The sequence below is a fragment of the Octopus bimaculoides genome, chromosome 1, assembly GCF_001194135.2.
Source record: "Octopus bimaculoides isolate UCB-OBI-ISO-001 chromosome 1, ASM119413v2, whole genome shotgun sequence".
In the NCBI taxonomy this organism is placed as follows: Eukaryota; Metazoa; Mollusca; class Cephalopoda; order Octopoda; family Octopodidae; genus Octopus; species Octopus bimaculoides.
In genome coordinates, this window is record NC_068981.1 from 78,817,545 (window position 1) to 78,832,292 (window position 14,748).

Below are 14,748 nucleotides of genomic sequence, written 5' to 3' on the forward strand. Positions count from 1 at the left end.
GTGGCACATGAGATGCACCATTTTGAGCGTGGCCGTTTTCGTGCGGGTGACACGTAAAAGCACCCACTACACTCTCTGAGTGGTTGGCGTTAGGAAGGGCATCCAGCTGTAGAAACTCTGCCAAATCAGACTGGAGCCTGGTGTTGCCATCCGGTTTCACCAGTCCTCAGTCAAATCGTCCAACCCATGCTAGCATGGAAAGCGGACGTTAAACGATGATGATGATATATATAAAGAGGAGGAGGGGAGAGAGAGAAATAGAAGATACAGTTATGTTCTATGTACATCTATAGATAAGGAGTGGGTTTGTAAGCAAAAGATCTGAAAATTTTCATGGTGAGAAAGTGGTGATGAAAAGATTTTGAAGATAATAGTTTCAAAAATCAACACCAGGATTTAAAGCTTCCAAAAATTGTCTGATGCTTCTTTTGGTGGGGAATACTATGTGATATCAAATTAAAGCCTCTACATGTGTACCACTATGAAAATCTAAGAGCTTTTAAGGATTACACAATCTCTAGCATTCAAATAAGAAAATATGGATGACTAAGAGCCTTTTCAAAGAGTAGTTTACAAACGCTTTTGTCTTGCTGTACAGTGCCAGACATTATCCCAACAAAGTATTGTTTCTTTTAGACAATATACTGAGCCACCCACTTAACTTTGATGGCCTTTCTGATAATGTGAGAGTAGAATATATCCCCAAGAACACAACTTCTTTGCTCCAGCCAATGGATCAACATATGATAGCTAACTTCAAGGCATATTATATGAGAAGAACTTTCAAACAGCTTTTGAAATTAATTGACAGGTAGGATAGACCTACAGTTAGAGATTTCTGGAAGAAATTCAACTTAATGGATACTGTGGATAATATAGCTGATTCATGAGATGAAGTGAAACCTTAAACTTTGAATGGTGCTTGGAAAAGTATGTGGCCAGACATTAGAAGTTTTCCTCAACAAAAATATTGTGACACTTGCAGAGGATAAAGGATTTGAAGAAGTCAGAGGATGAATGTGATTGAGTTGTTGGTGTCCCAGAAAGTTTATCTAACAAGGATTGATGTTGTTAGAAAAAGAAAAAGCTGAGAAAATAAAGGAGACAATGGAAGTTCCACCTACACCACTTAAGCTGACAATAAAAATTACTGTTAAAGGGTTGACACTTACAGAAGAAGGTCAGCAGGTTTTTGCTTATAACAATTCTAATCATGAATGTAACATAAAAATTACAAGAGGAGTTTACAATGAGCTCAGTTTCTTAACTGAGCTATACAAAGAGGTGATGCGTCATAAACAACAAACAACTTTGGATAAGTTCTTCATCTCTCAAGCTGATGTTTGTGATAATGAACAATAACTGAGTAAATATTATCCTTCATCCTCTTAATAACGCTCATTCCACCACCACTCCCTCACACAGTAGTTAATATCTTTTGTGGAAAGAACATACTCTTACAATATTATGATTCTTATTAATTCCCCAACTTATTCCTCTAAATATTTTTGTATTTTTTATGTATATCACACTGTATATTTAGAAATAGTTATTTTCATGTATAAAGGTGATTGTGTTGCTTGTTCTTCTTTGTTTTTCTTGTGCTTCTTTTTATTTTTTTTTTTTTTTTAATTCCATAGGAACACAATCTCACTTGATAATATGAAAGTCAATAAAAAGATTAATTTCACATAACGACCAGATTTTCAGGAATGCAATACTTCCTTAAAGCAAGGAACTCCTGTATCTTGTTTGTGAGCGTGTTATGCTTGGAAGGGAAAGAGATAACAATTCCTCAAAATATTAATGCATCTCAGATTCTATATGATCCTAAACATTTTTAGAAATAAGAACAGAAAAACTTCCCTGTGATTATCAAATTATATTATATGAGATAAACTTGAATATGACATTTGGACATTTCCAAAAACATTAGTCTCTACAAAACCTCACAGCACAGAATACTTTACTACAACTTTGAATTTCCAAACTGATTTCTTGCTGACTTAGTACTAACCCAGTCATTCCTAATGATTCTCCTCATTTATTCAAGGACATTAAATTCAGGCTGGGCTACAAAGCAAAGAAAAAAATCCAGGGAGTATGAAAACCCAACAGAGGAAACTGAGAAAGGTGCTGTTCACTCCTAAGTCATTCCAGTAGTGACCATTCTCATCCCTTTCTACATTTAGGTTTAAATAGTTCAGTGTCATTCCTGTATTTTTTTTTCTTTTACAGATGGTCACTAAAATTATCAGATGGTTTACACACAATAAAAATTGTAAATATTTTCGAAATTTAAAACATTTATCTATCACCCAATGCTCTAGTATACTCTTTATACCCAGTACCCATATAAAATTTTCCACTGCCTCCTCCAGGGCTTGGTACCATCCACTTTGAGAAGCTGAAGACAAAATAAAGAAACCTATACACACTTAGGATAAATTAATCAAAGGAAAACCAGAATATATGACACGGTTTAGTATAACCCTTTTAATATCAACCAACAAGAGATAGCCCAGGGTTCTATGATACATGCCATTTAAATTAAAACCTTCCACAAAAATTTCATGTTAATTTATATTCCAAACACCAAATTAATAATGACAAAGTTACCTTTCTAAATTGTTTATTTTCAAAATTGATCAAAACAAAAAAAAATGTATTTTAAAAGAAATATGCTAAGGAAAGTGTTAAGATATAATTTTTTAAAAATAGCTAAAAAATGTGCAACAGAGGAGTTAATATTTGAAAATCAAATGCCATCAATTTCTGCTCCTACACATGTACTGCCACTATCATTGCCAATTCCCAGAGAAGATACTGTGACAGTCACTTTCTAAGATGAAGATGGTGATCCTGACATCCAATTTCCTGATATTTAATACTACTTACCTGTAAATTCCAACTCTTCACTAGAAATGACAGAATTGTTGTAACTGTACTTTTGATTTTATGTGTTCTTCATTAAAATTTCACTTGCTTTTCACTTAAAGTTTCCTTTTCCATTTATCAATCAACCCATACTGATTTACAGGGTATTTTAAATGGTAGGATGAGGTAGTCAGGCAAACTTAACGTTGCTAATGTAACAACTGGCGGTGTGGCAAACTCACTAATCTGGCACTCCACATGTCCCATTGATACCAGATTAGCATGGATCAACTGATTGTGTGTGTGTATATATATATATATATATATATATATAAATAAATATCCTCACATGTACACTGAGCAATACAAAAGCATTATATATCATTATCCTTTTATCTTTTACTTGTTTCAGTTATTAGACTGTGGCCATGCTGGGGCACTGCTCTTGAAGATTTTTGGGCCAATTAAAACCCCAGTACTTTTTTTTTTTTTTTGCTTTCTTGCTAAGCCTGGTACTCATTCTATCAGTGCCTCTTGCTGAATTATTAAGTTACAGGGACATAAACACATCATCGCCAGTTGTCAAGCAGTGGTGGAAGACAAACTCAGGGACACACATGACAGGCTTCTTCCAGTTTTCATATCTACCAAATCCACCCACAAGGCTTTGATCGGCCTGAGGCTAAGGTGCCACGCGGTAGGACTAAAACCCAGTATGGCACCTTGGGTAAGTGACATCTACTATGCCCTTGGACCAACCAAAGCCTTGTGAGTGGATCTGGTAGACAGAAACTGGAAGAAGCCCAAATTTTAATTTAAATAATATTAAACATATCATTGTATAAACAGCCAAATGAAAAAGGGAATTGTATTGGTGGAACTCATATCTATCACTAGCAGGGATTCTACACGACTTGATTACACCAAATATATTCTTGGGTGGGATTGGTCTTCATAAATACATCAAACCAAGGCATGGTATCTAGCTATATTAGATCTTAGCTGGATGAAAATGAACTTAGCTAACAAATTACCAGGGATGCAGGTGAGGTACTGCAGAGCTTGAACTCATTTATGTTTTTCCAGTATTATCATGGGTTTGGACAGGGAGTTATTGAGGCCTGGATTTTGCGACCAGACACTCTTCCTGTCACCAACTCTCACCTGTTTTGAAGAGATTTCTTTTTATTCCAGAGGTTTCCAAAAATGTAGAGCAACTGGTCATAATGTCAACAAAGAATGTTGACATTACCCCTACGGCACTCAACAAGCGGCAAGTATGGAACATGAATATTATATATTGGATGAGCTTCCTGCAGTTTTCCATCTACTAAATTTCATAAGACATTGGTCAGTACAGGGCTATAACAGTAGGCATCAAAGGTGCTGAGCAGTGAGATTGAATCCAAAACCATGTGGGTGCAAATTAAACTTCTTAATCACACAGCTGTGTCCTGAATATCAAGTGTATATACAATAACTGCCTTCATATCAAAATATTTAAGCAGACATTTACACTTAATTAGAGAGAGAACAAAACATAAATACAATGTTGTATAATTAGTAACATGATCACCTAGCAAGTAATAGATAAGTGGTCCAAGCAGGTTATCTACCACATAAGGTTCACAATTGCCAAAATATTCAGATATTGAAGGTTTTCTTGTTTTGTTTTGTTTTTTTTTGTTTGTTTTTTAATATATAAGCAAACAAAAAACAAACTGAAGAAGTCCTGAATATTTTGAAGGACATGAAATCAAAGTAAACTTTAATTACCTGCTTCACTGAATTAGACATCATAGATCAGTGACAAGAAATGTTCCTTACCTGGAAATAGAAAGAAGAAATAACTATGTTACTTTGCAATAATGGAAAATAATATAATAATGGTGATATAATGCTACTGTATTTTTCTTCTTTTTTTTTAGTACAAAACAAAACCAAATTTTGCATGCAAAGGGGGTTATTATAATTAGTTGCAATCATCTTAAGTTATTTCAGATATTATTTTTATTTCACCAACCCCAGTGAGATAAGATAACTAAGAACTGAAAGAGACAAAACTAAATACTGTAATAATGCAATTTAATTCTGTCCTACTTTTTCTCCTACACATAAACACAAGGTCAATAAATGATATTGATTTCTTTTGACTAAGCCCAAGGCCAATTTTTTCTGGAGCAAGAGAGTAAAATTAATTGAATAAACCCAAGTATATTACTAGTACTGCTGTTAATCACTCTGTAATGAAGGGAGAGCAAAAAATTACAACATAGAATGTAAGTAGATGGAACTAAGTTCTGATAACATATTTAATCTAATAGTCTTACTGCTTTAGCCACCTCATAATGATAATGTATAAGTTGTGGTTTCTGTAACAGTGAAAATGATTGAGGTGGTGACAGGGGGTGACAATACTGGTGATGGTGGTGGCAGTAGTAGCGGTTACATAAAGAATCAAAACTACCATGTAAATTAATTGTGAGACATGAAACCTCAAATCCACAGGAATACATTATGCAGCTGTTGGAATGACTGGCATAGAGTAATCTTTTCTCCATTTTGCTTTGTTTTAAATACCAATAAAGTATGGCTTCTTTCAGCAGCTATATAAACTTGGAAAGAATGAGATATGCAACTAATAGTAGCTACTACATGTGACTAAAATAACTCCAAATCATGTTTATCATTCCAATTCAAACTGAAAAAAACCATCAAGACTTGCAGCTTGCTTAGGACAGATAAATGTCAGTTTCTGACATCTATTGTTAACACAATTCATCAAAATACATGCATTTATAGGATTCTTATAATCATTTCTTAAGTTGATTTTATAGCAAAAACGAACTGGATCATAAGTTTTGATGGCCTTGACCACCTAAGCAGAAAATGGATAGATATCATAATAAGTACAGCTCATCACTGTATGAAGTGAGAACACTACATAATTGATGAGAGCTTTGTTAGCTTGCAGTCCTGGGATCCTATAAATATGAATGACTTCAGCAATAAGAAACAACTCCTCTAGGGATTGCCAAGAGATATTGAAATTAGTTAGCATGTCAGAAGTTCCATCTCCCTATTTCACCCAAGAACACCCTTAAAGATATACCTCAGTACAAAAATGAACAAGGTAAAAAAAAAAACACATGCACACACACATATAACACATACAACATAAGTAAGGTAAGGAAAAACATCATGACCAATATTAAAAATGAAGACAGTGCTGGTAGTAATAGATGAAAAGAAGAAAAATGAGAGAAAATCCTTGCTTTATCCCAATTGATAGCTACCTGCAAACTTCAGGTTTTAAAGCAATCAAAACTAAAACCTTCCAACCAAATTTCAAGTTAACTTATATTCCAAATGCCAGTTTTATCAAATTTTTCATTATTTTAAAAATTAACTGAAAGAAAGGTCATATATTTCAACCGAAGTATGGTAACAAAAGGGTTAAAATGAGAAAGGAAAATCACAGCAATCTGTTCACATCACAGTGAAGTACATACAATACACTGACTGGCTAGTGTCCTTAAATATAAATAATAACTTGATGAGGGAATACCAACACAAAATATAGGTGAATATTCAAATTCAAGAAATCAGAATAGCATTATGGATCAAACTTGAAACATGTTTGTTTCCTTGAACAAGAATAAGTGAGAAATTATCATCATCATCATCATCATCATCATTATTTAATATCTGTTCTACATGCTGGCATGGGTTAAATGACTTGACAGGAGCTGGCCAGATGGAGGACTGACCAGGCTCCATTTCATCTGCTTTGGCATGGTTTCTACAGCTGGATCCCTTTCCTAATGCCACCCACTTTACAGAGTGTACTGGGTGCTTTTACATGGCACCAGTACCTGTCACTTTTACATGGCACCAGCACGGCACTTTTAAGTGGTACCAGCACTGGTGCTTTTACATAACACTAGCACAAGAAAAGAAATATCATAGCATTTCAGACAGAATGATAAACATTTCTTTTCCTCTTGGCATAACCTTACTTTCAACATTTCATTGACACAGAATTTTTCTATCATACACTTCACATGGCATTTTTGCATCACCTGCTCCTTTCTATCTAGTAAATTAGTTCTCTCTCTCTCTCTCTTTCTCGTTAGATATTTATTGTTCAATGTTAAGTACAGCATTTCGAATCTCATCATATAGTATTCTATATGGTATTCTTTTATTCTTTTACTTGTTTCAGTCACTTGACTGTGGCCATGCTGGAGCAGGGCCTCTAGTCGAGCAAATCAACCCCAGGACTTATTCTTTGTAAACCTAGTACTTATTCTATCAGTCTCTTTTGCTGAACTGCTAAGTTATGGGGACGTAAATACACCAGCATCGGTTGTCAAGCAATGGTGGGGGGAACAAACATACACACACATACATATATATATATACACACACACACACACACAATGGGCTTCTTTCAGTTTCCGTCTACCAAATCCACTCACAAGTCTTTGGTCGGCCTGAGGTTATAGTAGAAGACACTTGCTCAAAGTGCCACGCAATGGGACTGAACCTGGAACCATGTGGTTGGTAGGCTTCCTCATTGTCTTGACTTGGAGCCTCTGCACAAGTTTTCAAATTGCCAGAAATAGTAGCTAAATTTTTTTTTGAGTTACACCCTACCATCTTAAAAAAGAAAAAAACATCTGAATGGCACATTGAACCAAGATGTCTACTAAAAGACAAGTTGTGGGCTTGAACAGAGAAGACCTGGTTTTGTACAGCATTTCTTCTTCGAAAAAAGAAAAAAATATGTACATAATTATAGGTATGTAAAGCAACTGTACTAATAAAACTGATAAGAGAGGAGCACATCCTTTTTCATAAATTCAATAAAGTATACTAAACTTCAGCTAGAATCAAAATGTCATCATTTGCTTTGCATTAAACAATGAATACATTTCTACCAAAACAGAAAAAAAGGGGGGGGGGGTTCTTCAAGATAAAAAAACAGAAAGAAAATGACATTATATGAAAATGATACAAAAAAAACTATGATTCAGGAATTACGTGTGAAGACGTTTATCACCATTGCTAACTTATAAACAAGCCTTCGGATGTTGGCCAAAGATAGGACCAGGCTATAGTAGACTAATTCAACTATACAGCAGATGCAGTTTCATCATAACCAGTTTCAATGAACTTTACCATAAAAAAAAAATAATAATGATTTTACAACATTTAAGTGAAGTCTGAGGTTTTATATATAATGATAAATACAGTGAAAATGGTTGTAAAGAGAAGGTCATCTATGATAGTGGTCATCATCATCATCATTTTAATGTCCACTTTTCCATGCTCACATGGGTCGGATAGAATTTGTTGAGACAGATTTTCTATGACTAGATGCCCCCTATCACTAACCCCCACCTGTTTCCGAGTAAAGTAATATTTCCCTGGAAATGAAGGACACTGCTTGTATATCAGTGACACTCATTTACAAATATCACATGATGTCAAGACAAGGAGACAGTAACACACATATACATATATAAATGAGTGTGTGTGTGTGTGTGTGTATGTGCGCGCGTATAAAATAAAAAGTAACAACAAAAGAACGAGACCTCGATATTAGAGAAATAGAGGATTATTTATATATGTTATAATTTAGAACAAACAGTAAAAGGCTGTCATTATAGTACTCCGAGTTTCAAATGTCGGAGTGAAGAGCTACGATACATTCTCGTCAGCTATTAATGCCAACAAACACTATGAAAAAAAAAACCATTGAATAGAAGGGAAGTAATTCTAATAGGTGGAAAAAATATAAAAAATACATGCAACTCTATTCTCACAAAACATAGACATAAAACCTCCTGCATTTACAACAGCTACATATGTATACACTCAAACAAACATGTATATGCACATACACACACAAGGAGCAGGTGATGCAAAAATGCCATGTGAAGTGTATGATAGAAAAATTCTGTGTCAATGAAATGTTGAAAGTAAGGTTATGCATAGAGGAAAAGAAATGTTTATCATTCTGTCTGAAATGCTATGATATTTCTTTTCTTGTGCTAGTGCTATGTAAAAGCACCATGTATACTCATGTATACTCTCTTTTACTTGTTTCAGTCATTTGACTGTGGCCATGCTGGAGCACCGCCTTTAGTCGAGCAAATCAACCCCAGGACTTATTCTTTGTAAGCCTAGTACTTGTTCTACCGGTCTCTTTTGCCGAACCGCTAAGTTACAGGGACATTAACACACCTGCATCAGTTGCCAAGCGATGTTGTGGGGACAAACACAGACACACAAACATATATATATATACATATATACGACGGGCTTCTTTCAGTTTCCGTCTACCAAATCCACTCACAAGGCTCTGGTCAGCCCGAGGCTATAGTAGAAGACACACTTGCCCAAGGTGCCACGCAGTGGGACTGAACCCAGAGCCATGTGGCTGGTAAGCAATCTACTTACCACACAACCACTCCTACGCTTGTGTATATATAAATATATATATGTGTGTGTATGTATGCAACCTCATCCTCATACACATAGGTGCTTACATGCATACACATAACATAATACATATATATATTTAGACATTTATATGCATAAAATTAATGGAAGTTAAAACAAAAGGAAAGCTTGTGCAGGCACATAGTCGAGATGTGGATTCTAGCCATGACCTCGGGAGGCCCAAAACTGTAACAGGTATTTTGTGATATGTAGACATATATAAAGGATATGAGGGGTTTAGTTCACTGGTGATCTAAACAAATAGGTAGGCTGAGTAAGTGCTATAAATGGTCATCCATTAAGTTCCAAGTTCACAGCTGAGGCTGGAACTAGGGATCCATACTAGGCTTCTGTAAGCAGGTATACATTAGAAGAAAAGGACATCAAAAACCAAGGCAGGATGAGTATCTCAAGTCATTTATAATAATTTAATTAGGGTAAGGTTAATTAGAAGTATTACAGCTGTTTCTGGGATATCCCAAGTGATAGGCTAGCATGTTCCGTACACTGGGTATACCGTCATCAGAGACAAAGCGAGTACGTATGAAAGTTCTAGACAGGGAAATTCACAGTTTATAAGGAATAAAATAGAAGAATAAAGAGTGAAAGTAGATATAAGAATACAGACATGATATTGGGGTGAGAGGTCAAGCGTTAAAGGTTTTGGTAGAGAAGGAGGAGTGTCTACTGATCAAATAGGTTAGATGTAGTCAGTAGGGATAGCTAGAAATAGATGCCTAGCTTAAGGGGGGTGTATATGTAGGATAAAACTACAATTAAATGGATAACGGATACAAATTAAAGAATTATAATTTTAAAATTTAAAATTTTGGCTTAGCCAAAGCCTTTTTTCAAATAGTAGACTAACATCCCACGTAACCATAAGTACCATTCAATTTTCAAAAGATCTACTCTGAAATTATCCTACTCCTCGCCACCCAATATAGAATCTATTGTTACTTCAACCAATAAGTGTAAATTTAATTCCTACTACCTAAATATAACCAGCGTAAACCAGGATGTGAACATCCCCACTTCCGAGTAAGGTCAGAGTACAGCTAAAAAGAATGTTAATACTAATAACACTACTGCTACTACTAATGCTAATAACTCTAATATGGCCAGTACTACTACTACTACTACTACTACCACAGCTACTACTACTAATAATAATAGTAATAATAATAATAATAGCGATAATAACGATATGAGCCAATCCCCTAATACCACCCTTAGTTTTAATTTGTCCATAAATAGTACATCTTCCCTCTCTACAACTAACCTGCATAGGACAGATAACTGCAACTGCCGATCCAGGACTGAATGCCTGCTGCAAGCCCACTGCAAAAGGTTTAACGTAGTGTACCAATGCATTGCCCACGACATATAACATAATTGTATTAGCTACTACATCGGATCTACTATTAGTTTTGAACAGAGATATTCTGCACATCTAAACTCGTTTAAATATGAAGAACATTGCAAATCCAGATCCCTAGCCAACCACCTGATAAATAGAAAAGTACTGTATAGGGTATGCTGGACCATAATGGTCTCTGGCATCCCATACCAAGGCCAGTGCTCCACATGTGGACTCTGCCTGAAGGAAGCCCTCCGCAATTACTCAAATAAACATGAAGCATTTTCTACATGTAAGCATAAGTTCCTTCACACCTTGAGATTCTTCCACAGATCCAAATGCAAGCAAAATAAACACACATAACCACCTAAATGCTTCCATGGTCATTACAATATACGTATGTTTTTCCTTTCCTTTCTTTTTCTTCTCTATCAACATAGGTACTTTAGAAGCCAGCTAGCTTTATTCCTTAAATTTTAACTTTTAAATTCTAAATTTTTAATTTAACTTCTAAATCTTAATTCTTTAATTTGTATTCCTTCTCTATTTAATTGTAGTTTTATTCTGTATATACCTCCTTAAGCTAGGCATCTACTTTTAGCTATCCTGACTGACCACTGACCACACCTAACCTATTTAATCAAGACATAAATACCTTTCTCCTCCACTTCACCAAAACCTTTAAGGCCTGACCTAAGAAGAATAATACTGTCACCTTATTTCTATCTTTATTCTTTTTATTCCTTATTTTTTATTTTGATTTTACTTTACTTTCAATCTCATTCATTCTCCACCCCACCACACCTATCACATTCCTGTCTTTCTGTTTTCTCTCTTTCTCCTCTCTTCTATCCACTCACCCACAACCCACTTCTGTCTTTCTCACTCTATATACCCACGTGGACCATTTGCACACTAGTTAACCACTTCAACATGAATGCATCAATCAAAATTCTGCCTGGATTTACCTGGGATTAAGCATAAGGACCTATACTTTTAGGAAAGTATGGACCATCCTCCATACCCTCTGAAAAAAGATGAACTGTGAACTTTTATTATTCTGTCTGTTTTCTTGTATCTACATTTATTCTTTATAAACTGTGAATTTCCCTGTCTAGAACTTTCATACATACTTTGTCTCTGATGACGGTATACCCAGTGTACGGAACATGCTAGCCTATCACTTGGGATATCCCAGAAACAGCTGTAAGACTTCTAATTAACCTTACCCTAATTAAATTATTGTAAATGACTTGAGATACTCATCCTGCCTTGGTTTTTGATGTCCTTTTCCCTGATAGATCGCTGACCACTACATTTATATATTTTTTTTCCTTGTTTCTCTCCTTATTTCTTTCTGTGTTCCTTTCAGTTGAAGAGCGTAGCTCAAAACGTCAAAGACTTTCTCTATTCCCGAGCGTTAAACTTGTTTACACCACCTGTCTTCGTCTGTTGCTTTTTTTTTTCGTAAATTCTCCTATATATATATATATATATATATATATATATATATATATATATATATACGTGTGTGTGTGTGTGTGTGTGTGTAAAATCAACAGGCTTCTTTCGGTTTCTACAAACTCTACTCATAAGGCTTTGGTCAGTCCCAGAGCTATAGTAAATGACACCACAAATGCTAAGCTGCCTGACTGAACCCAGAACCATGTGGTTGGGAGGCAAATTTCTTACAAGACAGCCACGCCTGTGAGCAATAATACTGTATCAACATAAAATTAAATCAATGAATCAGTATTTATATTACAACCTTTGAAAGCTTAGCTTCCTTTGCTATTGTTAAGAATTACATTTGAAGATGGGGATGGGTGTATAAAGAAAGAAAACCGTGCTATCACCCTCAGTAAATTTATGATAGATATTTTTCTACACGCAACATACAGAATACCAGTTCAAATAGACTGAAAGAAATGAAGGCTATTCGTAAAGACAGTTATTCCTAATAACTAATTTTATCTCACCAACACCTCATTTCCTAAACTCGGGTCCACTAATTTTCTAATTTCTTCTCGTCTCTTCGCTTCTTACCAAATGACAATGAGCTTCTTTCTTAACCAATGGACAGCACCGAAGCAAAAGTTAATCAAAACAGCTCCATCCACTCATCTTCATGCAATTCCTCACCTACTCCAGACAACATTATTTCAAGAAATAAGGTGCCCCTGATAAACATTTATCCAATACTTTATTTTAAACAATAAAATACGATTTGAGGAAGATTCGGTTGTTATTTCTCGAAGGTCGAAAGACCACGTAGAGGCTCCTTCTACTTGCGGCTAAACAACGAGCAGCTACACGGCCGTTCGAACAGCTATAAGTAGAAGCAAAATACCTCTCAACTACACTGCACTATCTTAAGAAGAAGGGAAGCACACGCCAAACAAGGTAGACATAGCCTATATCTATAATATATATATATAAAGACCGGAAAGAGAGATCTAAGGTTAAACAGCAACATTACTTCTTACTCAGCCACTCGAACGTCTAACATTATTAGCAGCTAAATTTCCTTCAAATCACACCCCTAAAAGCACTGTGTGTGTGTGTGTGTGGTTGGGGGGGGGGCAGTATGGTTACGAATGGAAGGCTTAATCAGCGCTAAACAATAGCGTTTCTCCTTCCAATGTTCCTACACTAAATAAGAAGATAGAATAGCTAATTGTGTGAGAGGCACCAGGACATCTGATCTTAAGCTGATACCTAACTACAGGTGTTTTGTACACCAGAAAAAGTCTTAATTCTACTTAGGTTTAACTAGCCGAACAATAAGCACCAAAGTTTCTAATCATCAACTCGAGCACTATCCAAAACTGAATTAGTCTCTTAATTACTTAATACTACGGAAACGGGGGATGCGTACAGCGTCCTGTGGCGCCAAAACATCCGATTGATGATATTAACCTTTGACATTCCATTCTTTACTGACTGCATGTTTTAACCTATGGCTATTTGCAGTTATAACCCTCAAAGTATTCCTAGATTTAACAGTAAAAACACAAAGAATTCACAAATCAGCAATAAGTTATTAATTTTGGGGTTCAAACCCAGCAGGGGGTCAGCTTAATTTTCAATCTGCCAGGGTCGATATAATAAGCGTAGGACTTGTGTCAATTCATAGAACCTTGTAGTTTTTGTAGTCCGTATTTCGAAGAAACTGATGAAGGAACGTGTGTATGCACGTGTTTTTTTGTTTTTTTTTAAGCAAAACGATTAACTTAATTTACTTTCTTTCAAACAAGCCATTGAAATGCCGTCACATACCTACCTAAATGTAATTAATTTTACTTTCAGTTTTTCTACATTACAAACCTTTCAATTTCATAAAGCTATTTATGTCCATCGTCAAATAAAAATAAGACAGTCGAAAGGAGGAAAGTATAATAAAACTCTACTAATATAAAAATAAATGTTACAGAACTATATAAGTAGATAGCTAGGACTACACTGCTGCTGTCTAGTTCATATGGAGTTTGAAACTCACGGGATGCAACTTTAAAAGGAAACCTAAACATTTGTTTTAGAAAAGCGACACCTCAACAATTAGGTCAAAGAACGAAAGAAAGAATAAGAGGGAAAACAAAAGATCCCGGAGTATGAAGAGGAGGGGAGAGAGAGAGCTAACATGTAATTAGTGCGATGTTAATTAGACCAGTTGTTGAACACAATCACAGTAAGAAAAACGTTTCATTTGGAAATACGAGTAGAGATTGAACAAATAATAATTTCAGATCGCCTCGCCTGTTTATAAAACAAACGTTCTCACACAAAACATTCAATTTTCTCCGGCCTTTCTTTAACCATAATGGAAGGGGAGAATCATACACAAAAGACACAACAGTTACACAACACTACCGATATTTTACTTTAAACTTCAGCATGTTTTTGCTAATGACTTCTGAAAATAATGATATACATGTGTTTTATATATATTGGCTAAACTGGCAATATGACCATCCCCAAGTACAACAATATATATATATATA

General features: G+C 35.3%; 1 protein-coding gene across 6 annotated transcripts in view; it reads right to left on the reverse strand.

The window, feature by feature from the left end:
• Positions 1–14,748, reverse strand: part of LOC106883562 (chromodomain Y-like protein 2) — a 188,995-nt gene that overhangs the window by 62,866 nt on the left and 111,381 nt on the right. For 5 of the 6 annotated variants that reach the window (XM_052967606.1, XM_052967614.1, XM_052967617.1 and 2 more), the window contains one exon: positions 4,654–4,704. The exons of the other annotated variant lie outside the window; for it this stretch is intronic. In XM_052967606.1, the coding sequence (XP_052823566.1) occupies positions 4,654–4,677 (24 nt within the window). In that variant the 5' untranslated portion in view covers positions 4,678–4,704. The remainder of the gene's footprint in view (positions 1–4,653; positions 4,705–14,748) is intronic. 6 annotated transcript variants of the gene reach the window in all.